The 25798-nt window shown below is 45.9% G+C and overlaps 1 protein-coding gene across 1 annotated transcript in view; it reads left to right on the top strand.

Moving 5' to 3' along the window:
- Anxa13 (annexin A13) overlaps nt 1-15840 on the top strand; it is a 53523-nt gene extending 37683 nt beyond the window's left edge. Inside the window, exons 5-11 of the mRNA XM_034517137.2 lie at nt 645-678; nt 785-864; nt 2678-2746; nt 3719-3820; nt 8728-8803; nt 12132-12244; nt 15322-15840. Coding sequence (XP_034373028.1) covers nt 645-678; nt 785-864; nt 2678-2746; nt 3719-3820; nt 8728-8803; nt 12132-12244; nt 15322-15441 — 594 coding nt within the window. The 3' untranslated portion in view covers nt 15442-15840. The remainder of the gene's footprint in view (nt 1-644; nt 679-784; nt 865-2677; nt 2747-3718; nt 3821-8727; nt 8804-12131; nt 12245-15321) is intronic.
- Nucleotides 15841-25798: the final 9958 nt, after the last annotated feature.

Raw genomic sequence — 25798 nt, 5'->3', positions numbered from 1 at the left:
AACCCTTTCCTAGTGACCTCCTCCAGGAAGGCTGGATCTTCTCATAGCCTCCACAAACAGAACCAGCAACTGGGGACCAAGTTTTTAAAGGCCTGAGTTATAGGGGACACTTCTCATTCAAACCACCACACATTGTAAATTAGTATCGATGGCCCCTCCCCCACCCCCACTCTCTCCAGCCTTTGGTAAGCACCATTCGACTTCCTGAGCCTATGAGGTTAACATTTTTATGCTCTGTGAATGAGTGAGTTCATGAGGTTCACGACTTTCTGTGTCTCCAGGACAAACCATGTTGCCACAGATGACAGAATTTCCTTTTATGGGTGAATATTATTCCATTGTCTAAACATACTAGAGTGTCTTCATTTGTTTGGTGATAGAGCCCCCAAGTTTGACTCCATTTCTAAGGAGATTGTATGCATACACTACTTACATGTATTGAACCATTTGAAACGCTTACACAGTGAGGGCCATTTTATACTAGCAGACTTCTCACAGGCCTGTGCCCTGTCCTGTAGGGACAATCATCTCAAGAGAAGGTCACAAAGGCCAGATGCCTACATCTGAAGACAGACTCCTACCTCATCTCCCTATTTCCTAGCGACTCTCAGCTTAGACACTAATTGTTTCAATCATCTTCCTAGGAAATTGTCGCCATCAAAGAAGCTTACCAAAGGCGTAAGTAAATTTCATTCTGGCTTTGGGTTGAGTATGTTTCTTTTGAAAAAACCCACTGGGAACTCAGTCATCCACTTTCCCTTTTCCTTTGTTTCTTCCTCAAAAGTATTTGGCAGGAGCCTTGAATCTGATGTCAAAGACGACACAAGTGGAAACCTGAGAAAGATTCTGGTGTCCTTGTTACAGGTGAGAACAGGCTTCGCCTACTTCATGATCTTAGGAATGAACGCTTGGCCATGGGCTATTGTTACACACAAACAAACAAACACAGAAAAAAATGGACAAAGGAGAGAAACATTTACTTAAAACATTAGAGAAGAGGTCAGGGATGCTGCTCCATTAGTGAACTCTTTGTCTCGAGTGGAGGAAGACCTGAATTCAATCCCCAGAACCATGCAAACTGGGAGTGACGGTTCACATGGGTGATCTCAGTGTTTTAGAGGTAAAGACAGGAGGATAAGAAGTTCAAGGTCATCCTTGGTTACATATCAAGTCTGAGGACAGCTTGGGCTATCCAAGTTCACGTCTCAAAAATGAAGACCGTGTTAGTGAGAACCCAGGCGCCATTGCGCCATCATCTCAGGAACTGGAAAACCATCACCTCTCTCAGCACTCCACCCGACTATTTGTAGGTTACAGTCCCTTTAGCTGAATCCTGTCACTTAACATAGGTGCCTCCTTTGTCCAAGAAAGAAATGCAGATCCCAGAGGTGGACAGCAGAGCTGGAGAGACACAACCCAGGAGCAAGAACCATCTGGCCTCAGACAGAGCTCTTTCCACACACAGCTCTGCTTGCTTACAGGATATAGCTAAAATCTAGACCTGTGGGAACCATGAGATCTCAGACAGGAGAGTGGCTCTTTTAAGATCTGGCCCTTCTGTGACATAGGCCCTGGGGCTCCAGAGAGACAGCACCCAGTGCTCACAGACAGCACCGTCCACTCTTTCCCATTTCACTTTTCCCACTTGGGCGCAGTGATAGCAGAGAACTTGTGTGTAGATTTAACCACAGATGGAAGGGTCTTCACTTTAACTGCCCCAAACATAACAGCTCAATGCATCGTGGTCCATTATCCAATGCCATGGGCCGAGGGTCCAGATATCTATTCGCTAAATCCTTCATGGAGTGTCTCACCAGGATGAAATCAACATGTCAGCATGTCGGCCACCCAAGGCTCAGGGAGAATTCATTTTTGGGGGGCCTGATGACTGATGTGACTCTTTTCTTGCTAGCTGTTACCGAGAAGTTCTCGGGACTTTCTCCAGATCCCTACCGCATGTCCCTCCACCCTTGCCACCGCCAGGACAGTTTACAGCCTGGCTGCCTGCTTTCTCCAAAGCCAGCAGCAAGAGTTCCTCTGGGATTTCCACCTCTGATCTTTAAGAACTCTCATCTGCTTGGACCAGGGGCCACCCAGGATAGTTTCCCTTTGGATTTCCTTTGCCTGATTAAAGACCTGGATTACATCTGCAAAAGTCCCCTCATGCTATCTGACATGATGTCATCATGAGATCATCCATACCCGAGGAAAGGAGATTATACTAGGGGTCAAGTCACTGGGGTCATTTCTGCACTCTGCCACCCACCCAGGGCTTTCTTTAGACTTACATAGTCTTCCACGACCACCTTTCAAAGCTCTTGGGCATTGGCCACTGAGTGGTGGCGTTTGATATTTAAGGAGGAAGGAAGCTTACTTCCTAGTGGATTCCAGGTTACCATCAGCTCCCACTGAAGGCTGTGGATTTGGTGAGCGACCATTGTGGGGTTGGAGAGAGAGAGAGAGAGAGAGAGAGAGAGAGAGAGAGAGAGAGAGAATTACAACTAAACTATTTTAGTCTTTCCCAAAAGATGGCAGCAAAGAGCAGGCCTTGCCACTCTGCCAGGCTGAGCAGAGCTTCACCCGCTTCCTCCCCTTTCCCCAAAGTCACAGGACTCACTTGGCTTTTCTGCGGTCAAGCAGGTACATGAGTTAATGGCAATCTGGTCAATCTTTGTAGGCCAGTCGTGATGAAGAAGGTACTGTGGACAAAGAATTGGCCGGTCAGGATGCCAAAGATTTGTATGATGTAAGTGTTTGCATGCACCTGGCTCCGCACACTCTTTGGGGCTTTGACTTACTAATACTGCTTTAACAAGCATTTCTTCGTTTCCTGCAAATGAGGATGGCTTTAGAATGAAATGTGGCCTTCGATAATTAAATACTTCCTGCAGTCTGCATAGAGTGTATTCTGAGGTCTTGTTTCTGTTCTTATACTCTGGGGTTAACCTCAGATCCACTTTGGAACACAGGATGGTATAGATAATAACACAAGCAAGTATGTCACACATACCATAGGTTAGAGGCTTCAGATGTTCTGTATAGCTGCCTGGCTTCTACTGCATGCATATTTTGTACTTCTCTGTAAGTGAGGCCTACTCATGCTCTTATGGGATCTCTCAGCTCTTGCCTTCTTAAAGGAAAGCAAAGAGCTGAAAGGCATAGATAATTTAAGCAGAAGTTTATTAGGAAAGCAGACACTCCAAAGAGAGATTAGAATACGATTCTGAATGGAACCTCCCAAAAAAGGGAATACCCTAAGAGGGGTCTGCATCGAGGGTTTAAGGATGAGTTGTGAATATGAGATGGTGACATACTGGTGGGGTAAGGTGGTTCCTTTTCTCTCAAATACCACAATGGGCCAGATCTCTTTTGGGAGGGGATATTTCTTCCCAGAAACCTCTAGAAAAGTCCACAAGGATGAGAGTCCAAACTACAATGTAAGTGATATTGTAGTAACACTGGGGGGGGCTTTTGAGAACACACCCCTTTGATTGGTGTGCATGGGTAGCAACAGAGAAGATGTCCCGTCACCTTGGTTTCTGAGGAAACAACCTCACTTCAGATTCAAGGACGGTTAGCCATAAAGTGACATTCTGACACAGCTACTGTGACGGTTGTAGTTTTCTATGTTTACATCATGTCTATCCTGCATCAATGGCAATGCATGTTCAGCGTGTCTGCATCAGTTCTTGTCACGCCGTTTGCACTTGGCCCTTAGGCAGGCGAAGGCCGCTGGGGTACTGACGAGCTTGCCTTCAATGAAGTCCTGGCCAAGAGGAGCTACAAGCAGCTGCGTGCCACCTTTCAAGCTTATCAGATGGTAAGTAGTGAGGCTCTGGGGGCTCTTTCAGACATTGTCCTGAACTATTTCTAAAGGAAGCCAAGATCTGGGATGCGGAACTGAGTTTGGGGGATGGGATCATTTACATTAGTAGTTCTCAATGGTAGGAGAAGGAAGGCCCAGACGACTGCTATACACACACAGAGTCAGGACTCTGCCGAACTGACGAGCCTCAAATGTGGGACTGAGGTTGGGATACTGTGGGCTAGAGCAGAGCCAGGACAACAGACATGTGTCACGCTTAGGAGCAAAGCTCTATACTCAGAGGGTCCAGGTGCAAACCCTGGTTCTACTGACAGTGACTCACTAACTTCCCCTCTTCTTTTGTGAGACAGAGGCCGCGGGCATCATCTCTCATAGAACCATCTTAAATGTGAGGTCAGATGCAGGCTCAGAATGTATCTGGTATGTGACAAGCATACAAATGTTTGCTCTTATTTTTATGATTACAATTTACTGTCAGCCTCCCAGGGGAGAGAGATGTGCTATGCCTCAGAGAAAGGCTCCTGAGGAAAACATGCATAAATTATGTTTTTAGACTCACTCTCACCATGAGCCAACAAAACAAGCTAGCTATTTCAAGGTATTTAGTGATGAGTCCTTTTCTGAGAGAAAATCGTTAATCTACAAAAAGCCTACAGGGAGTTTCCGATTTCTTTTGTCTTCTATTTTGTTTTTGGAGAATGGTTTTACCTCTCAAAAACATTCCTATGCCCTGTGCTTGATTTCAATTTCACCACCGTATCCTAACTATCATGTGGGCTGAATGGCTATTTTATGGTGGCCCACAACTGCTGGACAAAGCCAGCCTGCAGAGCAAGGAGCCATCTGTAACTTATCAGGACCACACAGCAAGTCGGTAGCAGAAGTGGACAAGAACTCCAGGACTCCCCAGCTGAGTTCCTACCTCAGCTGGGGCTGGCTGCTCCTCACTCAAAATAGCCTCTCGTGTGTGCTGCCAGCAGATGAAAAGGCAACGCTTTGGAACTGTAGCCTTACTGTATGTGAGCCTCCAGGGCCCCCTGCTTTCAAATCGTGCCCAGTGTCACGATCAAAGGCAGCGGCCCTCGTCCTCTCCATTCTCGAGGCCTGAAGCCTGTGGCCACTGAACCGGAGGACTTATCTGTGATCTAGGTCTTCTTTCCATGTCACAAGGGCCACAGACAGGGTTTCTTTGGATGGCTGACATCGGTGATGGGTACAGAAACATATACATGTGTGCACTCACATGTGCACACACACACACATACACACAAACATATACACACTTCATGAGCTAGTGACTACCTCAGTAAAGTAGTGAAACGAACAAATGAGGACCTAGGCTATTCTCACAAAGTTTGTCTCCAATCAGCAGCAACATAGCCACTTGAGAACCCATTAAAATGAAAATTCTCAGTCCTCTCCTTGGTCCTCTGAGCCCTACTTCCTGAGCTTTGGGCCTTGAATCTGATGCATGGTAAAGTCTGAGACGTCAGTGCTAGGATTGTCCTCAGCCAGGTTGTTGGGGCTCTGTGCCTTGGTTTCCCAGTCATAAAATCCAGTTACTAATACCTACGGGATTGGGCCTTATTAGGTTTGATTAGTAAGGATTCAATGAATAAACAAAAGCAAGCACTTGGTGCCCGGCCTGCAGTAGGTGTTTCATGAACACTGACAGCCATGTTTCCCTTTGTAAGCCAATGGTGACAATGGACGGAGTAGGGAGTCCTGTGATGTCGTGATCATTATAGGAAAAGAGCTTTAAATCAGCTCTCAAAGCCTTGCTGGACCGTTGGTGCTCCGGGCTGTTAATTTGTTTAAGCGCTCACCCTGCTCTCAGACACCAAGCCCTGTAAGGTTTCCATATTCACTGCCCAAAAGCACAAAGATACCAGTGTGCCACCATTGGCGTGTTACATACTACGCTGTCCTGAAGTAGAGGTGAATTTAATTTCTGACACTATAGCTCAGGTTTGCTCTTTTTCCCTGCCCCCACCTCTAAGCCCAAGTCTTAACTTCTTAAGTCTTAACTCACCCCACAATGCCGGATCAGGCAACGGAACCACTCAAACTGCCACACCATGCAAAACGATCACAGTCCTGATTTTATTAAGCACAAAAGACTTAACAGTCACAGGGCCAAAGTAAGTTCCGTGAGCAGAGATCAGTAAGAGCAGTGCGTGCACATAACCACAGGCCTGCCGCCTACGAGCCATGCCCCTCACTACTTGGTGTCTTTGAGTACATAACCCTAAGTCCACACAAGAGGCTTTGGCCCTTACACTGCTGGTGTGCTGTTGATTTGGGAGAATGCGTTTGAAAAGAAGAGCATGTGTCCCCTACTCTTCCTGTAAACTCTATGCAGGCACCGTAACCCATTTATCTTGTATCTGAGATTAGTTTGGTCCAAAGATCAGAAAGAGCACCATAAAAAACAGGTGTTGCAAGAACTGAAGGGAAAACTTTGCAAATGAGGGTCCCAATAGCATGGGCCAGTCCACTGTCTTCAGACTGTGTTCAGGGGGTCCACACAGATGCCAAGGCAGCCGCCAATAAGAGGTGAAGCAGGAAGAGAAAAGACATTATGAGAATATGGCCTCCCTAGAGGTACATAAACAAGATCCCCTATACCACACAGAGGCAGAGTGTGGGGATGCTTAGAGCTCCAGCCCACCTCCTGCCTCCTCAGGAAAGCACTTCCCCACTTGTGTCTGCTTTGGAGGCTGAGCGTCCACAGGAAATTGAAAGTCACTGCTCTGACTCAGTCCTAACAATAGAAGCAAAAAGGTGGTTTTGTGTGTGTGTGTGTGTGTGTGTGTGTGTGTGTGTGTGTGTGCACACGTTTGCTTTGCTTTGTTTTGTGTTTGGTTTTTTTGTTTTCTTTTGCTTTTTTTCACTTTGTAAACCCAGACCTGTGTGAACAAAACATCTCCATGAAATACTGTCTCAGTCTGCACGACAAAGAGCCCAGGTTCTGGGGGAGCGATTCTCATCCCTTCCAGAGCACTGACTCCCACATCAAACCTCAGAAAGGTGGCTGCAGCTCAAAAAGGGAGAGCTTGAACGCTCCTGTTCCCTTGTGATCTGGTGTTCTTGGCTTCACAAAAGACTTCCAGACATATGAATGGTGGGGAGGGCCTTTAACCCCCCTATACACACACACACACACACACACACACACACACACACACCCTGTCCTTACATCACAAAGAATGTTTGTTTGCCTTTTGTCCCCCCCCCCCATAAAAGCCCCAAGCTCTCCTGGTGTGTACTCAAATGTCTCAATTATTTTGAGGATCAATTGTGTCCTGTCCTCAAAGACAATTTCTAAGAAAGAGACAAAACCCTCAAGCCCAGCAGAGTACACGCCTTTCTCTTTATTTGCCTTCCCTGAGCCTGGCCCTGGCAGTATTTGTGTTAAGGATAGGCACAATTTACTTTAACTTTAGTTTCTGTAAATATTTGAAAAGAAACCTAATGTGTAATACTGCGCCAAGTGACGTGATGCAGTTGTGAACGTAGAAGGCCATTAGCAATCTTACCCAGCAGTAAACAGAAGTGGTCGGCCCCTGGCTTCCAGCCCTTGAAGCCCCATGCTATTATGAACCATTGGATCAAGTTCCATCGTGAACTTCACAGCCTCTTCTTACTTTACCCAGACTGCAAGTGATTGAGTCTACAGTCCCAAGACAGGTGAGAAGAGAAAGACCCGGGCCAGAGTTTCAGCCATTTATATTTATGGCCTCAACACACACTGTCTGTGATGGGATCTCTCTCTCTCTCTCTCTCTCTCTCTCTCTCTCTCTCTCTCTCTCTCTCTCTCTCAACACACACACACACACACACAAATGTACACATATACCACACATATACACACAAAAAAATCATTGTAATTTATATATATATATATATATATATATATATATATATATATATATATATATATAACATAAAATATAAATATATATCTGTGGTTCCAGATTCCAACTCTCCCTTCAGGGTGTCCGGATGCTGCTAGTACACCAGCTAGAAGAGAACAGGGCAAAGTCTAGAATAGGTGGGGTCCATAGTCCTCCTCTCCCTCCAGGGTGTCAGACACCATTGCCAGGCTGGAAGGAGAAAGTGGAATAGTGCTGGGAAGGGGGCAGTAGAGAGGGCTTCTTCGAGAATCTTGGTATTATGACTTTTTAGGTGAAGGCCTTCTTCAAAGATCTTGAATGAAGCAGCTCTCTGAGAAGATCTTAGCTTGTTTGTATTTCTTTCTTTGGGGTGGGTTCAAATGCAACTGCTTTATGGGGGGGGGGTGAACCAAGGGTTATACACTTTTGGGGAAGGGTGTGGGAATATCCAGGGAGGGAAAGGGGTCATTGGCTGAAGGCTAAGGCTACTGAGATGCCTCATTTGCACAGGGAAGAGTTCTGGGTGCTGTGTTAAGTGACTGATGACCTAGTTGGGGGGTGGGATTTCTAGGCTAAGAGCTCAGAGCCAGGCATGGAAACAGAGAGGCAGTTAGGCCTATTCCTACTGGTCTTAGTGTGAGAGTCTAATCTCAGTTTTTGAGCTTTCCGGGGTTTGGACATGCTCTACCTCGCCAGTCCCACACCAGTTCCTCTTGTGGTACGATCTACACGCCCCCACCCACATCCTCTATCCCTCCACTTCTAACTTTACCGCCGAGAAAATGGAAGCTAAAGAAATGGCAATGCCTGGAGTCACGTGGTCAAGTGCTCAGCAGTGAGACTCTCCTCTTGAGTAGGGGGACAGCCATCCCACCTTGCAATGCAAGAGGCAGGACAGGCACCCTTAGCATCAAGGCACCAAATCTGACACTTTCCCTAAAGGAAACTGAAGGGAGCTGAGGTAACAGCAACCCCTGCAGTAATGCCTGGGCTTTGTCTCTCCAGCTCATCGGCAAAGACATGGAAGAAGCCATCGAAGAAGAGACATCGGGAGACTTGAAGAAGGCCTATTTAACTATAGGTAAAGTAAAATTAGGAGAGTGCTGCTCCAGAGTGGACTCCTTGGAACCCTTCGGGGGAGGGGGGGTCTTTTGACTTAAGTCATTTTGGAAGCACCACATCTGAGCAGCACTGGGCAAGGCAGAAGAAGGTAGATATGATGTAGTTTTTGTTCTCCGGGGAGCTCTGAAGGTGGGCGTGTCCAAAGTGAAGCAAGGAGACAAGTCTCTGCACTCTGTTAATGACTGTACACCAACCAGTCACTGGATGCAGCCTGTGCCCCAGGACCATTTGCAACACTGTACAGCCTGCTCTCTCACTTGGAAGGTGACTTCAGAGAAGGGACCTAGCTGTTAGCAATCAACAAGCGACCCTGGCACTGAGTGCCCCATCCTAAAGAGAGCATCTAAGTAAGGTTCATCACAGTGTCTCCTGTGATTATACTGAGAGTATGGGTTTCTGTCCAAAGCCTGAGCCTATTCTCTAAGCCCAGGGAGCAGTCTGCAGTTTACATGACACACACTGAAAAGTGCCCACAGTTAGGACCTATGGGCAAGTTGCTGCAACATGCCTGACAGCCAGAGGGTTTCTTTTTCCACTGGATTCCCTTCAGTGTTCTCAAAGAATGAGGTCTGTTTAGAAACATAGGGGAGGGAGGCTAGATCTTGGCCATGCCAAGCCAACCCCAGGACCGTCTTGTCAGGTGTTGCCCAAAGGCAGGAAATAGCAGAGAGATGGGCATGGGGCCATGTCTGGCATGTCCCCTAATCCTTCTTGCAAGTCTCTGGAATGAAGACATTGTCCATTGTCCACATCGCTGTGGTAGGGAGTCCAGGAAACCATTGCGAATGGCACAGGAATGGAGGAGGGACATGTCCCCTCGAAGGAAAAAGAACCAAACAAGCAGCTCTGGAACCTAAAATATGTGCTTCTGTTGCCAAACCCCTTTGTGGAGTTCGGAGGATGTTTTGTCCTCTCTGTTTTATTTTAAACAATGCCAGAAGTTGACCTTTTCCCATTTGTGCTCATTTTACATTCAAATTAGCAAACATCGATTTGATGCACAGAACTCTAAACGGTACCAACACTACCCATGCCCTGCACACAACACACATGAGCCCTGTGTGGACAGCTGTCCTCTGGGCTTCACAAAGGATCTACCCAGTGACTTGTTCTGAGGGTCCAGACCTTTTCCTGTACTTGTGACATGAGGAGCAGGAAGACCCCAGAGCACAATCAGAGGACACCAGTGCCACCATTCAATGACAGTGTTTTCCTGGTACCTGCCTGGCCCAGAGTTGTGCTTAGTCTAGGATCAGAGGCATGAAAGACCCAGGTCTTTCTAATAAGGAGCTGAATATCCGCAAAGAACATATGCATGCACACACACACACACACACACACACCAATATATTAAGCAACAGTGAAGACAGAAAACAGATAGTACATATGGTTAGGAAGAAGGAAAAAGTCAGGCCCTGGAGTTGAGAGCTGTGAACCACAGGAGCCAACTGGACTCATGGTTCCAAAGGTAAAGTGCTTAGAGAAGACTCTGGGAGTCAACCTTACAAAGAAATGGCTTCATGGCTGTTTCCTAGATATCCCCAACTCTACTCCACTTAACCTCTTAAAGACATCACCTAACTGCTCAGATCCAGACGGGCTGAGATCACATGATCACCACCATAAACACTTCTTCAATGGGGCCCATGAACCATCTTCCTCAAAAGCTCCTGTTAGGAAAGTTTCCTGAACCCAGCCCAGATTTACCACAGAGAAACCAGAAGTGGGACGGAGCCTGGAGAGCCTCCGCCACAAGCTCCCTGTGATGATTTTGTGCTCAGTAAAGTTTGTGAAGCCCCACTCCTTGAAAGCAAGATCCGAGTACGGTGATGAGCCATAGCTGCCATGGCTTCCACTCAACGTAAACAGTTTTATTACAGATGTTCTCTAGCTATCCTGGCCCAACCTTTTGAGGGATTCCTGCTATCTGCTGCTAACAGAGAGCTGGCCTCTGGATATCCATCCATGCTGCATGTCATAGGAAAACTTTGTGGCTGCCAGCAGCTCATATAGCCTGGGCACTGTAACGAGTCTCAAGTATTCACTTGTTGAGGTAGCATGGGTTTCCTACCCACCTCAAACCAGGAGTTTGGGGAATAGAGAGATGAGATATCTCACCCTCCACTTTTCCACTGAAACTTAAGTGGCTGATGGGTGGCCTGAGAAAAGGGGAGCAAAGGGCTGGCTCCTGACCTGGCTTCTACTCCTCTTCCTGGCTCAGAAACATCAGCCACACAGATAGTGGCCTAGAAAATGAAAGCCCTGCTCCAGTACAGATGAACGTTTACATCGCACACTTAAATTGACTTTATTACTATTACTAATATTGAAAAACTTGTAATGCTAGCACTGTGACTTCCATCTGAGGCAAGGGGATTGCTTAAGTTTGAAGCTAGCCTGGGCTATAGAGTGAAACCCTATCTCAAAACAAAACCTAAATTAAAATAATAATAATACCAGTAAGCTTTCTAGGAAACCATTGCCAACCTAAAGAGTAAACAGTTCATTCCTTTTCAGCATTTGCAGAGTGGATACCTATGAGTCCAGGAGAAGGGGCTGGAAATCCTGACTTTCCTCCAGTGTACAGGTCCACCCAGTTGCCTGGTTGATGAGTAAACACCAAGCTTCATCAGTTTGTAAACAGAGATGCCAAAGATGGCAGGCAAGGGGAGGGCCAGAAAGGAGTTCATAGCAACAACACAGAGAGGGAATCTTTAGCAGTAGGAATAACGATGTTTGTCTCATATACCCGATGAAGGATGCTGGGGACCTACACACGGGAATGCAGAAGGTACCCAAACAAAGGAAAAAAAGGGTGTAGAGTTTGCTGAACACAAGAAAGCAGGGTGTGGTCGAACTGAGCAATCCTCCATATGAGGTTCTATTACGGAAGGCTGCCGGCCAAGCTGTGTTCCCACATAGCCCTGCTCTAACCCCGGAGGTTCCCCTGTATAGCACCAGCTATGTCCATGAGTGAGACCCCAGATCCACAATATGAGCCTGAGGAAGGCCCACACTCCTTCCCCAGGCCTTGCAGAGAATGGAGGCCATTCTCCTCATTCTGCAGTGGTTTTGACTCAGCTCTGGTTGGAGAGGCATGCTATATGGACCCAGGGAACCTTCTAGATCTCATTTCACAACAGTAAAAAGTCAGATCCTCCCAAACCTCTGCCTGTCAAGGCCAGAAGTCCCACGAGTAGCAGGGACACACTGTGCCTGTGCAGGTTCTCTGTGTTGTCCCACAAACCATGAGGACATTTCATATTCTCCTCTTCCCTTCCTCCTAGTGAGATGTGCCCAGGACCTTGAGGGCTATTTTGCTGACCTGCTATACAAGGCCATGAAGGGTATGGGGACAGACGAGGAGACGTTAATTCGCATCATTGTGACCAGAGCAGAGGTAAGACACGCTTGACTCCAAAAAGGGCACTTCAATATCTTTTTCTCTTACTGGTGTCATTGGTTACGGTTGTTGTTGTTGAACTTTTTCTCAAAAACTCTTAGACAAAGACAGCCCTTCCCTTCCCAGAATATGCAGAACACACTGGACTCCACTTCAGCCTTCTCCTTTTTTATTAAAATACAATACTGAGTGTGGCTTCTATTCTTGTCGTCAGTGGCTCCAGAGAGCTGGTGGCGCTCTCGGTGTAGAGAGGGACGGCTGGATCTGTTCTGAGGTAGCACAGCTACACCCAGCTCTATTTTAAGGAAGACAAACCAGAGCCATGGAAAGGGGTCACCCCGCAGCAAGTCAGAGATAGTACGCAAATGATTTCTCTTTATCTAATGGAGCATACCTTACAAGTATGATTTTTCAGAACAAAGTGGGGAAAAAAACCATCAACGCACACCCCTAAAATTTCAACAAAACAACTTCTTGGTCTTTCTTTTTTTTCAATCCAGAGCCTCTCAAAGAGCCATTTTAGACACTTTTTTCTAATTACGATCTTTTCTCTCCTAAACTTAACAGCATAGAGAATACTGAATATCTGCTTATGTGCTAAGATGCAAATATTAATTCTTCACATATAAAAAGCTGGGGCTTCTTTTGCTCGCTAAGGACCATTCTGCACCCTGTGCTAAGGACAGGTCTGCACCCTGTCTCAGAGAAGAATGTGAGTGTCAGAAAGAGAAGGGCAGGAGTAGGCAGAAACTTGGAAGCAGCCAGCAAGCATCACAGAGAGTGCTTGGGGCTGTCAGGCCCTGGTCAGCAGGAGATGTGCACTGAAGGGGAAGCAGCAGGCTTGTCCCACTGCTGTGGCAGAAGCTTTGGAAAAATGAAAGGAGTCAAGCAGCTGAAAACCACAGACATCTTTAAAAAAAAATGTTCAGTGGAGTCGGAGAGGTAACAACCCAAATTCTGACCCATGCCTTTCGACAAGCACTTAACAGCTGACGTTGTTTTTAAATATAGCTTTGCAGCAGCAAGGCAGTTCTTTCGTTTTTTATTTTTGTGCCTGGAATTTCTCCCTCTCCTCCTCCATGCCCCCCCCCCTTCATGTGAGCAGTCTCTTTGCTATTCTTCTAGAGTTGCTTTCTCTCCTCTGTCCTGAGTCTGTCTCCCTCCCTTCAGGTGCCCCGCCTTCTTTGTCTCTCCAGCTCTCAGCCATTCAGCCCCTGCTGAAGTTCTAGAGAGCTCTTGAGAGCAAGCAGCAGGGTTCTGTAGTTCCTGGAAGAGATTGGGTCCCACCAGATGGGTTGTCAGCATTCCATGCTCACTCCAATATAGACTCCAATTCCATCTCCAAATAGACCACATGTGAGTTTGGATAATCTCCATAAGTGGCCAGTCTCTCTGGAATGCTTCAGGTCCAGGCACATATATGTTTAAGGGATCCTCTAATCTTCCACCTGGACTAGAACAAAATGCCAGCTGCCCAATCCTGCACTCCATCATCCTGCTCCTCCCCCAGGGCTGGGCATTCAGCCAGACAGAGGACACCCAAGCAGGGTAGCATCTGCCCTCCAGCAGCCTCTCTATGGAATCAGCATCCATAGCAAAGAACTCCTTACTCCCAACCCTCTCCTACCTTTCTTTCTTCTCTTTCTCAGTTCAACCATATACCGAAGCAAGAGAAGGAGAACCAGATGCCTGTGCGTCTACAGTTTCTAGGCCTGGCACGCAAGGCAGAGCTCAAACCAAAACTGAAACAGAAAACTAAACTTTGTTTCTTTGTAAGACTTGTTTGGTCCAGTCTGGATTTTTTTTTTTCTGGTGTAGCTCTTCTCTTTACAGCTGAAAGAAGCTGAGCAAGACAATGTTTTGTCTGTTTCACTCCCCATCTTCCTTCAGCCTCTCAGTTCTTAAGCTTTCTATAAATTAGACTCAAAAGAAGTCCTACAAATGGTGATCAGTTTGAAAATCATTAACTGGAACTATTATTCTCCCTGATCTGGTACAAAGAAGAAATAATTTTTTTTTTGGGGGGGGGGGGGGTTGAGACAGGGTTTCTCTGTGTAGCTCTGGCTGTCCTGGAACTCACTCTGTAGACCAGGCTGGACTCGAACTCAAAAATCCGCCTGTCTCTGCCTCCCAAGTGCTGGGATTAAAGGTGTGCGCCACCACTGCCCGGCTAATAATTTCATTTTTTAAAAAATTATTATTTAAGTGTGTGGGTATTTCTCCTGCATGTCTGTCCATGCAACATATGTGCCTGATGCCCAGGAAGACCAGAAGGCATTGGATGACTTGGGTTTCTACGGAACTGGAGTTGCAGACAGTTGTGAGCTGCCATGTGGGTGCTGGAAATCAAACCTGGGTTTTCGGGAAGAGCAGTCATTGCTCTTAACGGCTGAGCCATCTCCCCAGCTCCCCGTGCTTAATTTTAAATCTCCATCTGGGAAATTATCTTTTCTATCAAATACTGTCAAACTATGACTTGGAAAACCACCTACCTTTTTGTGTACAGCTCTGCTGCCCAGAACGACTCCTTTTCCAACGCCTATAAAACATTCAAGAAAAAAATATTTTGTAACATTGAAAATATATGCAGTTTAGGGGCTGGAGAGATGGCTCAGTAGTTAAAAGCCCTGGCTATTCTTCCAAAGGACCCAGATTTAATTCCCAGCACCCACATGGCAGCTTACAAATGCCTGTAACTCCAATTCCATGGTATCTGACACACTCACACACATGTGCAAGCAGGCAGAACACCGATGTACATAAAATAAAAATAAATAAACCATTAAATAACTTTTTTAAATATGCAATTTAAATTTTAATTTCCATAAATAAAAATTTAATGGAATCTGTGCATTGGTGTGTGTATACATACACACATTAAGAAACACCTACTTTTAGGGAGCTATCGTAGGCTTTCCTTTTCTTATCCTCAAAATGGAAACATAATGCCAGCCAAGCCCCCAAGGGCTGTTCAGAGATATAGTAAATGGATGTGGTGGTGTAGGAGAGTGCCTGCCACTTACAATGCACACACCATGGATCCTGTCACTATGCTGTTGTCATCTTTTCCACAGGTGGACCTGCAGGGGATAAAAGCCAAGTTCCAGGAGAAGTATCAGAAGTCTCTCTCTGACATGGTTCACTCAGATACCTCCGGGGACTTCCAGAAACTGCTGGTAGCTCTCTTGCACTGATCCAAGCCTGAGGAATGTGGGGAGAAACCCCAGTGTCAGGATTCTTCCTCAGAACAAGTCAAATTTGCAAATGGGTGAAAACCCTTCACCCCTCCCCCCCCCATTGTTTACTCATCAGTTTAAAAGGCGCCCCAGGGCCAAGCAGCCTCCTCCCAGGGGTTGAACAGTTCCCCTTGAATGCTGGCTTAGCAGGAACCTAACCTGCCTCCCAGGTTCCCTTTAGCATTTGAAGCGAATGCTTTTTAAGCACAAATGAAATCAGCAGTTGGGGGGTGGGGGGGCTGAACATTTATAATAAAATGTTTAGAAAATTATATGCCTCCCAGATGTACAGAGCCAAAGCAGAGATTAAATGGCTAAAGCGGAGTAAAGACAAGATTAAACGGCTTGTTCATTTCCCTTCTGTGTGTTCGGTTTCAAAGCCTTTCTGTTAATTACAGTTATGGTTTGTGCCTCCATCAGCGACTTTGCCAAACTGGCCTGATGAACTTGGGTTCTTGCCCGGGAAGTAGAGAACTTGTGAAACCCAAATGGACTAGGGGATTGCAAACATTTATTAACAATCACTGGGGATGGCAGGCGGCATCGAGGAGAGAGACCTGCAATAATAGAATCTCTGTTCCAAGATGCTGGCCTTGTAGTCACATGGAGCCATTCAGAGACTTGTCAAGTTAACTTAGCCACCTTGGGCAACCAATCATAGCTATCCTGTTCTTGATGAGATCTGCTCCTAGCACTGCTAAATACCACAGTTTCGTACTGAACCCACAACCCTATGAGGTTCGTATGACCTCCACTTATGAGTTGAAGACATTAAGGAACCTGACTAAAAAACCATTTGCAAACAACAGAATTAGGATTCGTCTCACGAGCTGGATGGCTTCAGAGATCATGCTACTGACCAGGTTTCTCAGAAAAGTAGGTTGCAGGACGTGTGTGAGAATGACTCAGTAGTCATTCTCTGCTTATTACTCTAACCTTCCGTTCACTATGGTAGGTAGGTTCCACTGACACAAAGGTAAACAGAAACATGGGCTGCTTCTAATATAATATCTTTCCAAGCCAGTCTTGAGATGAGATGCCTCCATCAGTACATGGAATGTTGTCAGTACACTAAGAAGACTCAAAGTGCAGAGAATGCTTGTCTACAGAGTGTTCAGACATAAATGGGGCATCTGTACCACACCTCCTCCCATTGGGGTTCAGGAAACACCCCAGACAGGGAGAAGGATAGACTAAGAGCCACTGTGGCAGAATAGCGTCTTCCAAACACGACATTACATTGTGCTCACGAGCTTGTAGCAGTTATGGTTGCCTACGTAAGATCCACATGATCAAGGCAGTCAGCACTCCAGTACAGGTGGGGTAGGAGGGCAGGACCCCCATCCTTAGCTGAGGAACTACTGACGTGGTCTTCAGGGCTGTGGCCCCTCATAGGTTGAGAGGCCGAGAAACAGTAATGGACAGATGGTTTGGGACACAGGCGTTGTGAAAAGGACAGGCTAGCAAGGCTACAGCGGGGTTGCTGAGTTTGTATTTTGACCCCAGGAGCCATGGATGTTCTCCCAAGGTAGGACACTGTGTTTTGAACACTGGCCCTCACAGGTGATATCTACATGAACAAAGAACATGATCAGGTCTGAACCATTGGGAATCATTTGGATCATAGCAAATAGCTCAAACATTCAGTGTAAGGATAAATGTCATGCCATGGGATGTCCTTTTTAGTAATTAGAAAACGGTGATCCATAAGTTACGGAGTTCTGCAAACATTGCTATCTGCCTAATAATCATTGTCAAAGCTGAGCTTTTACACATAAAACGTTATTTAAAAAAAAAAAAAATCCAGGACTAAGTCTAGTAACACAACATATGAAATCTACTTGTCACCAAACAAAAGCAAAGCAACCAATTATTGGGATCTAAACTCAGCAAGGACAGAAAATCAAAAGAGTGGATTGAAAAGAAACCGGGCCAGAATTAACCTTGTTTGAGTGACAGATTCAGAGACAGAGAAGAAAGGTGTTTCATGTGATCAGTATGAATACGACAGAAAAGCAAGGCCATTTACTCAAAGTTACATGAGGGTTAAGTTAGGGCTAGAATTTCACCCTAGTTCTTCTGACCCTAAGAATGCCTGTGTTCCCCATTGCACCAATGCATGGCTCATAATTGCTTATGTCCATGGCTGAGTTGAAGGAAGCATCCAAATGTATGTCCCTATGATTGCTGACTATTCACTCAGCACCTATAAGCAGAACAGGCCTCTATATGTCTAAGTAAAAACGTCTGTCTGCTGTGCCCTGGGACTACCATCCACACCCTAGCCTCTGGTTCCCTAGCCACCTAAGGGGGTTTCCTATTTCTCCTTCAAACTCTTGTTTTACATAGACCACGCCTCATTCTTGCCGTGTCCTCAGTTTTATAGTTGACGATCTATCCAGGGAAGTGAGGGAGAGAAAGCAAAAGATAGAAAGTAGAGAAGACAGCAGCTCTGTCTTGGCCTCCACTGCACAGCCCTTTTCCCACCCTGCCATTTCTCCAGGGCCACCAGAGAAGTACCATCTCCTGTCATCCAGATATTCAAGACCCTGGGGATTACATCAAAGCCCACTTCCGAGGTTCTAAGAGGATAGCACATTCCTCCATGCCTGTGCTAGCCCAGAATGCATTTCCCCCAGCAAGCTCTGCTCCAGGTTCTGACGACACTCTGCAGTGCTAATTAACCTAGTGAGATTGTTGGGGCATTATAGGTAAGTAATCTGGGAGTCTAGCCTGGGTAAATCAAATAGACATTCACCCTCAAAGAACTAAGGAATCTCACCAGCAGCTCTCAGAACATTAGCCCCTGCTCTGCAAATTCCTCTCAATAGCTTTGAGGGTCCCAGGTATTCCCTTCCATGAATCTCTACCCCTCGTTCCATTTCACCCACTGTGTTCGAGAGGTATTGTTGCTTATTGTTCTCCAACTCATATTCCATGATGTCATGTCAGCACCTTGAAACAGGCTGTGATATTTACAGCACAGGAACTGGAAGATGCTGCAGATCAGGCCTTACTGCTGAGTATTTACAGCTGTAATTCACACATTTCGGTCTGCACACATGTGTATGCACGATACACATGTAGGCGTAAAGAAATGAAAATCCATCTGTGTTTCTGTTAAGTGAGTTCATAGGATGTCTTCAGCTATCATCGACGCCATATGATTCTTGCTAGGATGCAAATGATGACTCTCGGAAGAAACCCAATGGAGCAAGAGAGGAGGAAACCATAATACTAGAGTAAGTCACAGGGATAGAGGACATCCATGGTGTCCTGCCATTGCCACGGACTGTGTTTCCATTCCCCGTGGCAGGATTTCTTTGACTTAGCTTACAATCGGGAACTTTCAAGCTTGTCTATGATAAGGCAGTACTCTGTTGGAATCTGATAAGTTCTGTGGGACCGTATCACAACATAGCAGAGACACAGAAAGGAAACCAGTCACCACAGGAGGGGCATACATGCCTGAGCCGAGAGCTTAAGAGAGGTGTAAGGCTAGCTTACAGCAATCTGGCCACCCAAGATTTCTCATGAGAGTGAGAAGCCTTAGTCCTTACAAGACAAACCCTTTTGACCCAATTACCTTTCACTTTTAAAAATATCCTAACAGGTTGTAAGTCCATACTATGAACCAAGACACGGTGCACATACAGAGAGGATTAAATGTGCATAATGAATTTCATTTGCCCTGTTTTATTTGTGGACAGAATTTGTAACAGAAAGGATGGAAGGTTGCTGAACGGTCCTCAGACTCCTATCCCCATATACCTAAGGGTTTATTGACCTTAGGCTCTGAAGAGAATGTTTCGTGACTTCTTTGTAACTAAAAATAAAGACACTGATATCTTTTGTTTTTACAGCAACCAATTCCATGAGTTCAAAACCTGGTCAGTTAATACCCACTCCACACAGAAGGGGCAGGGAATCAGAGAAATACTACAAACTGGAGAAATGAGAAAAGCTCAAACCCCGGACAGTTTACAAAGCTTCTGGAGCAGACCGAGCCTCTTCCCAACAAAACAGACCCATAGCTGGGAGGAACCATTTGTTTCGTGAGCACCTGGATGAAAAGAGTTCATTGATTTATGTGGGGCATCTATACAATAAGGTGCCAATTGCTGTCAGCTTCAGTGGGCTTATGGGTCACTTTATCTGTTAGTAATTTTTGGTCTCCAATGAGTGGCACATTTAGATTGCTGAGAATATAGACACCTCAGGACAAAACAGATGAGGCATTTTTTTAGGCTCTAAACTAGAAGACAAGCACTGATTTTGAATCATTCTTCACAGGGAGGAGTTGTGTGGACCAGGATAATATGACTCACCCAAACAAACTGGCTCACCCAACCAAACTGGACAACACTAATTATCCAAACTCCAAACCCAACCCAAGTATTATTTTTTTTTTTTTACTGCCCTGAAAACAATATCAATGTTGTTGTTTTTCAAATCCTACTGAACCAGTTCAAATTAGAACCAGCCTTTTGAAAAGGTTAGGCCAGGCAAAAGAAAAGAACCAGAAAAAAAAAAAAAAAAAAAACACAAAATCATTTCAATACTAGTCTTGTGTTCAGTTCACATGTTTGTCAAGCCCCAGTGTGAACCGAGCACACGTGTTTCTGTCCAGAGCACTTCTCTTCCAAACCCCTTAGCCTACTTGTCAGAACAACTATTGCAAAACCGGTTGATGGGTCCATGGTTGCCGTAGGGGCTGTCAGCCTGTGGGGTGTGTGTAGAAAGTCCCCTGTCTTCTGGAGGACTGTGAACTTACAGTTGCAGATTGTGTTTGTGTACCAACCTACTTATATCTGTTGTATTTGCCACTGTTGTTAAATAATGTCGCTAGTTCTTAAGTAAGCTGATGGACTGTGAAGAGAAAAGCCTGTTTCATTCCTGTGGAAGCCAAACTGAATATGATGAAGAAGAGGAGGAGGGGGGAGGAGGGGATAGAGATGGAGTAGCTTTGATTAACGTCACTGCCAGGTTGACTAGATTGAAAATCACCTAGGAGACACCTCTAGACATGTCTAGACATGTCTGCGTGGGGGATTTTCAGAGACATTGTGACTAGTGAGGCAAGATCTACTCTGAAGACAAACTGCAGCATTCCCCAGGCTGGGGACCCAGAAAGAAGAAAGCAGGCGGAGTACCAGAATTTATCTCTCCCTGCTTTCTGACTCTGTATGTAAGTGACCAGATACCTTACATTCCTTCCCTGGTGCCTCGGCACTGTGATAGAATAAACCCTCAGACTGTCAGTCAAACTGACACCCCTCCTTCCTTCAATTGCTTTTCCCAGAGCTTTGTCAGAAAATTAAGTCATACAAAGACGGAACAGAAACTGCATGCCCACCCTTCCGTTAGAATTCTCATTAAGTCACTGTACATTTCCATATCAGACATAAGACTGTTGTAGATGCTCTATTCCGAGTCGCTGCTGTAGGCTAAAATACAAATGGTCTACCACATTGGATCACCTGTGCTAAAGGGGAGAGCTTTTAGTGTGTGCACATCTTTTCTTCCTTCTGAAATACTAATCCAAGTAGGATCACCTCCCCAGTTTCTTTTCCGGTCAAAGGTCTCATGACTCTGTCACCAGCTCATCCTCTCTCATCCTACCCTTGACTGGACTTGGAACCAAGGAGGAAAGGGAAGACCCAGAGAGGGACCTGCTTGTCTGCACGCTTTGCTTTTCTGAGACTCAACTTTTCTATCTGTAACATGGGGATGGATGCCCCAGAAGTTCCTACTTAAGTGTTTAAGGCATAGATGAGAAGAAACTACCTCTGGGGAAAACAGGCGGCTCTCTTGGCTAAGAGCTTGGTCTTCTACCTCTAGTTAACTCCTGCCTCCAGGCATTGCCCTCCTCACAGTCGGATGCCTTTCTGTGTCTCTTCCACTCTGTCCCCAGGCACCTAACCCCATGGGAGGGTTTGCCACTCTCAGATCTCAAGCTTTCATGAAAAAAAAAAGAGAGAGAGAGAGTTCTTCCCTTTCTTCCAGAGTGTCCAGTCCATAGATCACATTCAGCCCAGCTAATGCAAAACCCAGTCTCCAAAATCAGCTCCCGTCGCTCTTTCTCCATCTCAGTCACCACTTCTACCTACAGAGCTTCTCAAATAATTGCACAGGAATCATCCTTGAGTCTTCAGAAGTGCCATTTTTTCTATCCCCCCAGGTATCTTAGAGTCCTCATGTTTCAGACTTCCATAGTAATCACTACTTAGAGAAACCACTTTATCCTTTCCAGCCTGGACTTCACACTGGCTTCATGGCCAGGCTCCCTATTTCACCAGGTGTCTCATCTCTGGATGCTTCTGGATGCCAATCGCTCACTCCCCTGTCAGGCACCAGCCACCCTAGACATTTTTCTCTTGCTCAAATTTAATACTCTTCTTCCTGTCTCTGGTATTCGGAGCTTGAAAGTCCTTCTACCTAGGTATCCCCACAGTCCCATCTCAGCATGTCACTTCTTTTGTGTCACCATGTCACCTTCACGTGTCATCTCTTCCAAGCCCAGTCACATCCCATAACTGCCCTCAGAGCACATTCCAAGTCTCCTTTAATCCTTATCCTACGTTGCCTTGAACTGCCACCTTTCCAAACCATCTTACCGATTTACTTATTGTCTACCCGGTCCACTATTAGAACAGAAACACTGGAAGGCCAGCTTTAACTCTCACACCTAGAACAACACAGACACACATAGAATAGGTGCTCAGTGAACTGTAGTTGGCCAACCACACCTTAGCAGGATTGTGCATCTTCACTTCCTCCAGCCACCTTTATCCTTTGCTTTCCATGTTTGCTTCCTGTCATGGCTCCAACACCAGGATTCAAGAAGACAAGCCTTCCCTCCCGACTCCCACAAACTGAGTCAGTCCCCCTGTGGGCTTCCTTTTAGCTAGTTCCACCATAGCTCATTATAGCTCATGATTCTCCATAATTATCTTTATCCATTTGCCCAAGCAAACTGGGGGCTCTGTAAGGGCTGCATGTTACCCAGCCTTTGAACACAATCCATGGGGAGTGATGCTGTTTATGGAGGTTATAGAACCTTTAGGGGGTGCAGCCTTGCTGAAGGAAATGCATCACTGGAGGTGGGACTTGGGGTTATAGCTATGTTCCACTTCCTGTTCTTTCTCTCTCTGCCTCTGTCTCTATGTCTGTCTCTCTGTATCTGTCTCTCTTCTGTCTTTCTCTCCTCATCTTTCTGTCTGTCTGCCTCTCTGTCTCTGTCTGTCTGTCTGTCTGTCTGTCTGTCTGTCTCTCTCTCTCTCTCTCTCTCTGATTCCTGTATGTGGATGCCAGCTTCCTGCTCTTTCTGCCTGATACCATGCTTTCCTGTCGCTTATAGACCCCCATCCCTCTGGAGCCATAGCCCAAAATAAACTCCTTTTTCTCAGTTTGCCTTTGGTCACAGTTTGGTCATGATTGCAGCAACAGAAAAGTAGCTAATACAAATATTAGACAGCACACCAATCCAACCACTTCTGCATCCTGGGCTGACTTCACAGTATTTACCTTCAACCACAGCGTTGTCAGGGATCTATTGACTTTGTCTACTCATCCTTCCTCTGCCCCTTCCAACTGTCTCCCTGGTGTGGAGAACGGTAGCTGAAACACAGTAGGTACTCACAGCCCACATGTGTATTAGTGAGTCACCTGACACATTTGTTAAATAAAGGAGTAATTGATTGATTGGGCACCACGACACACCCCAAAAAGCAGGGAGGCTCAATGCTATGCTAAGCATCATCTCTCATGGTTTTCAAAACAAGACAAAGAAATGTGAGTCGTGACAATCACAGTCTGAAATAGATATTAGGGAAAGGGTAAGGAGAGACTTAGTCATTTAGAAAAATGTGTTTTGGGGAGGGGGCTCTAAGGCACTCACCCCCTGTATTACTGATTGCTTGCTCTTTTTGTTTGGCAGAGGGAGCCTAAGCAGGAGCACGAAGGCTCTCCATTGCCCTCCTAATTCCAGTCCAATGAGAGCAGTCAGCGGTCACCCTAAAGGTAGTTATACACTGCAGTTGACCCAAGACTAACAAAAATGCTGGCAAGCAGAGGCAGGAGGGATGGCTTACAGAAAACAAGTTTCCAATGCAGCTTCCAAGAAGAGTAAAGAAGTGCTAGCAGCCTCTTTCTAAGAGGGAGTTCTCACATCTGCCTTCATCCAGGTCAGCGGTCATTGAGAGTATGAGATCTATTAACGACCTCAGGTAAGCACCTTTATATGACATGTGAGTCATGTGACCACATCAGTCCTATGGATCTACAATGTTGCTGAAGGGACAATCAGTACAAGTTGACCATGTGGAAGCCACAAAGATGAAAGTGAAGACTGAGTCTGAGCCAACCATAGGGCCAGCAGAACACAGGCCAGCTCAGGGCTGCCTATAGCTAACCTCCCACCCCCAAACCAATGTTTCATGAAGATGCCGTGTGGCCTGTCATAGGTCCATATGAGGAGAAGGATATTGAATGACTGATATTAAGTCAGTTTAATAAGCCAACTTGCTCAAGAAAACACGACACTTGTGAGACTTCTGTGAGAGTTCTCTCTCCTTGCCTTCCAAGAGCTTTCTTCTTCCCTTGAGATGCTTTGTCTTGGCCAGAGGCAGCTTTCACTGCAGAAGCTCTAGGAAAAGTGATGTCCATTTCCATAAGGCTATAGCACTTAGGGGAAATTGAAGGCACACAAGAAAAGAAGAGGAGAAGTTGAATCTGGTGGCCATGTCACTTAGGTCCACAAAAAGATCCCTCGCAAGAAACGACAATGGAAGGTATGAGTGTGTATGCTTCTGCAAGTGACAATAAGTTGTCTGAACAAAAGGAGAAACTGAGAAGAAGAGATAGCATAGGGGTGGGGTGGGATCAGTGCCTGGAGACAGAAAGCGTGACAGAACTTTGTAGGGAAGTGTCAGGAAGGAAAGTCTGTTGTGCCTTGATTAGATCATCTGGACACATTGTGTGGTGATAAGCAGGAAGGAGGGAGAGGGTTCTTGAAGGTCCTCTAACAACCCTGGGTGCTTCTGGGATGCAAGGTTTTGGTGTTGCCTGGTTTACCTGTCCAATGTTTTCCCTTTCACACCCAAAACAGTTCATCTGACCAGCAAAGCACAGATCTGAAATGTTCTTTCTGGGGATAATTCACATTCTGATAATGCCTTCTGGAACAATCTTTTTTTTTTTTTCTTTATCCGTGGAACTTTTCTCCATGTTTTAGAGGTCATCATCTGATCTGACTTGGGGTGGGGATGATTTCCAGGTTAAAGAGCAATGGCTGACTGTATGGCTTGTCAAAAATAGGATCTTCATTTCTCCAAACTTACACCATGGTCAGTGAGGAGAGTATGTATATAGTCTTTGTTCTGTGACATCACATTGGGTGGATCAGACATCACTCTGTTAGGATCAGAACTAGTAATGCTCCAACTCTCTGCAGTGGCAGTCTGTAGGAGGAATAGCATGGCCACCTCTGCATAAATGCTGCCCTCCAGCCCCCAGTCTCAAAGGCATCTCCTGCAGGAGGACCTAATTGAGGACTGCCTGAGAGACCAAGGATTGCTGATTCAGACAATGCCAGGCAATCAGGAATTGCTGTTTAGAAGAGATGCTTTCTTAGGACCAATGAGGCAGGGGTGAAGGGTATTAAAGGAGCTTGCAGCAGCATTCAGACTAGCTTGTTGCAGCATTTCTCACCTGCTCCTGGAGTCTGTGTCATTGATTCCACACCAACTCACCTCCAACCACCAAAGGCAAGTAGGGTCAGCAGTGGGTAGTCCAGGGCACAGGCAACAGTGGTCCTGTGACTGGCCAGAGAATTCTCTGACAACTGGAAAGCTCACACTCATTCCATAATATCCTATTTCTGCAGCCACAAACCGAGACCATTACCATTCTGTCACTTGGATTGGGTTGGAGAAAACTCTGGACATGACCATAGGAATAATGTTCAAATCTCCCAGGTGGAATAGCAGATTCCTGGTTTATAATTCCTGGTAGTAATTGCAGCTATTACCACCAGAGTTGTGCAATGTCTCTGGACAACTGACAAAGCCCTGGGTGTGACAGAGAGTTTAAATAGCAGACTCTTCAAACTCCAGCTCATGTCTGAAAGTCCCTGCCTGTACTGGCCTGTCCGCTGGAGTGCAAACACAAGAAGGTGCTTCCTGCTTCCTCATCCAGAGCCCTGGGGACTTTGGCAAGTTATCTTCGGAATGGAAGTTACCAAATCAACTATGTTTGGCTCTGCCGACTCTTCCTATCTTTTGATTATTCAGGTGCAAGAGAAAGTGAAGAGATG

Source organism: Arvicanthis niloticus, chromosome 13 (assembly GCF_011762505.2).
Source record: "Arvicanthis niloticus isolate mArvNil1 chromosome 13, mArvNil1.pat.X, whole genome shotgun sequence".
Taxonomy (NCBI): domain Eukaryota; kingdom Metazoa; phylum Chordata; class Mammalia; order Rodentia; family Muridae; genus Arvicanthis; species Arvicanthis niloticus.
This window is presented reverse-complemented; position numbering and strand designations above follow the sequence as displayed.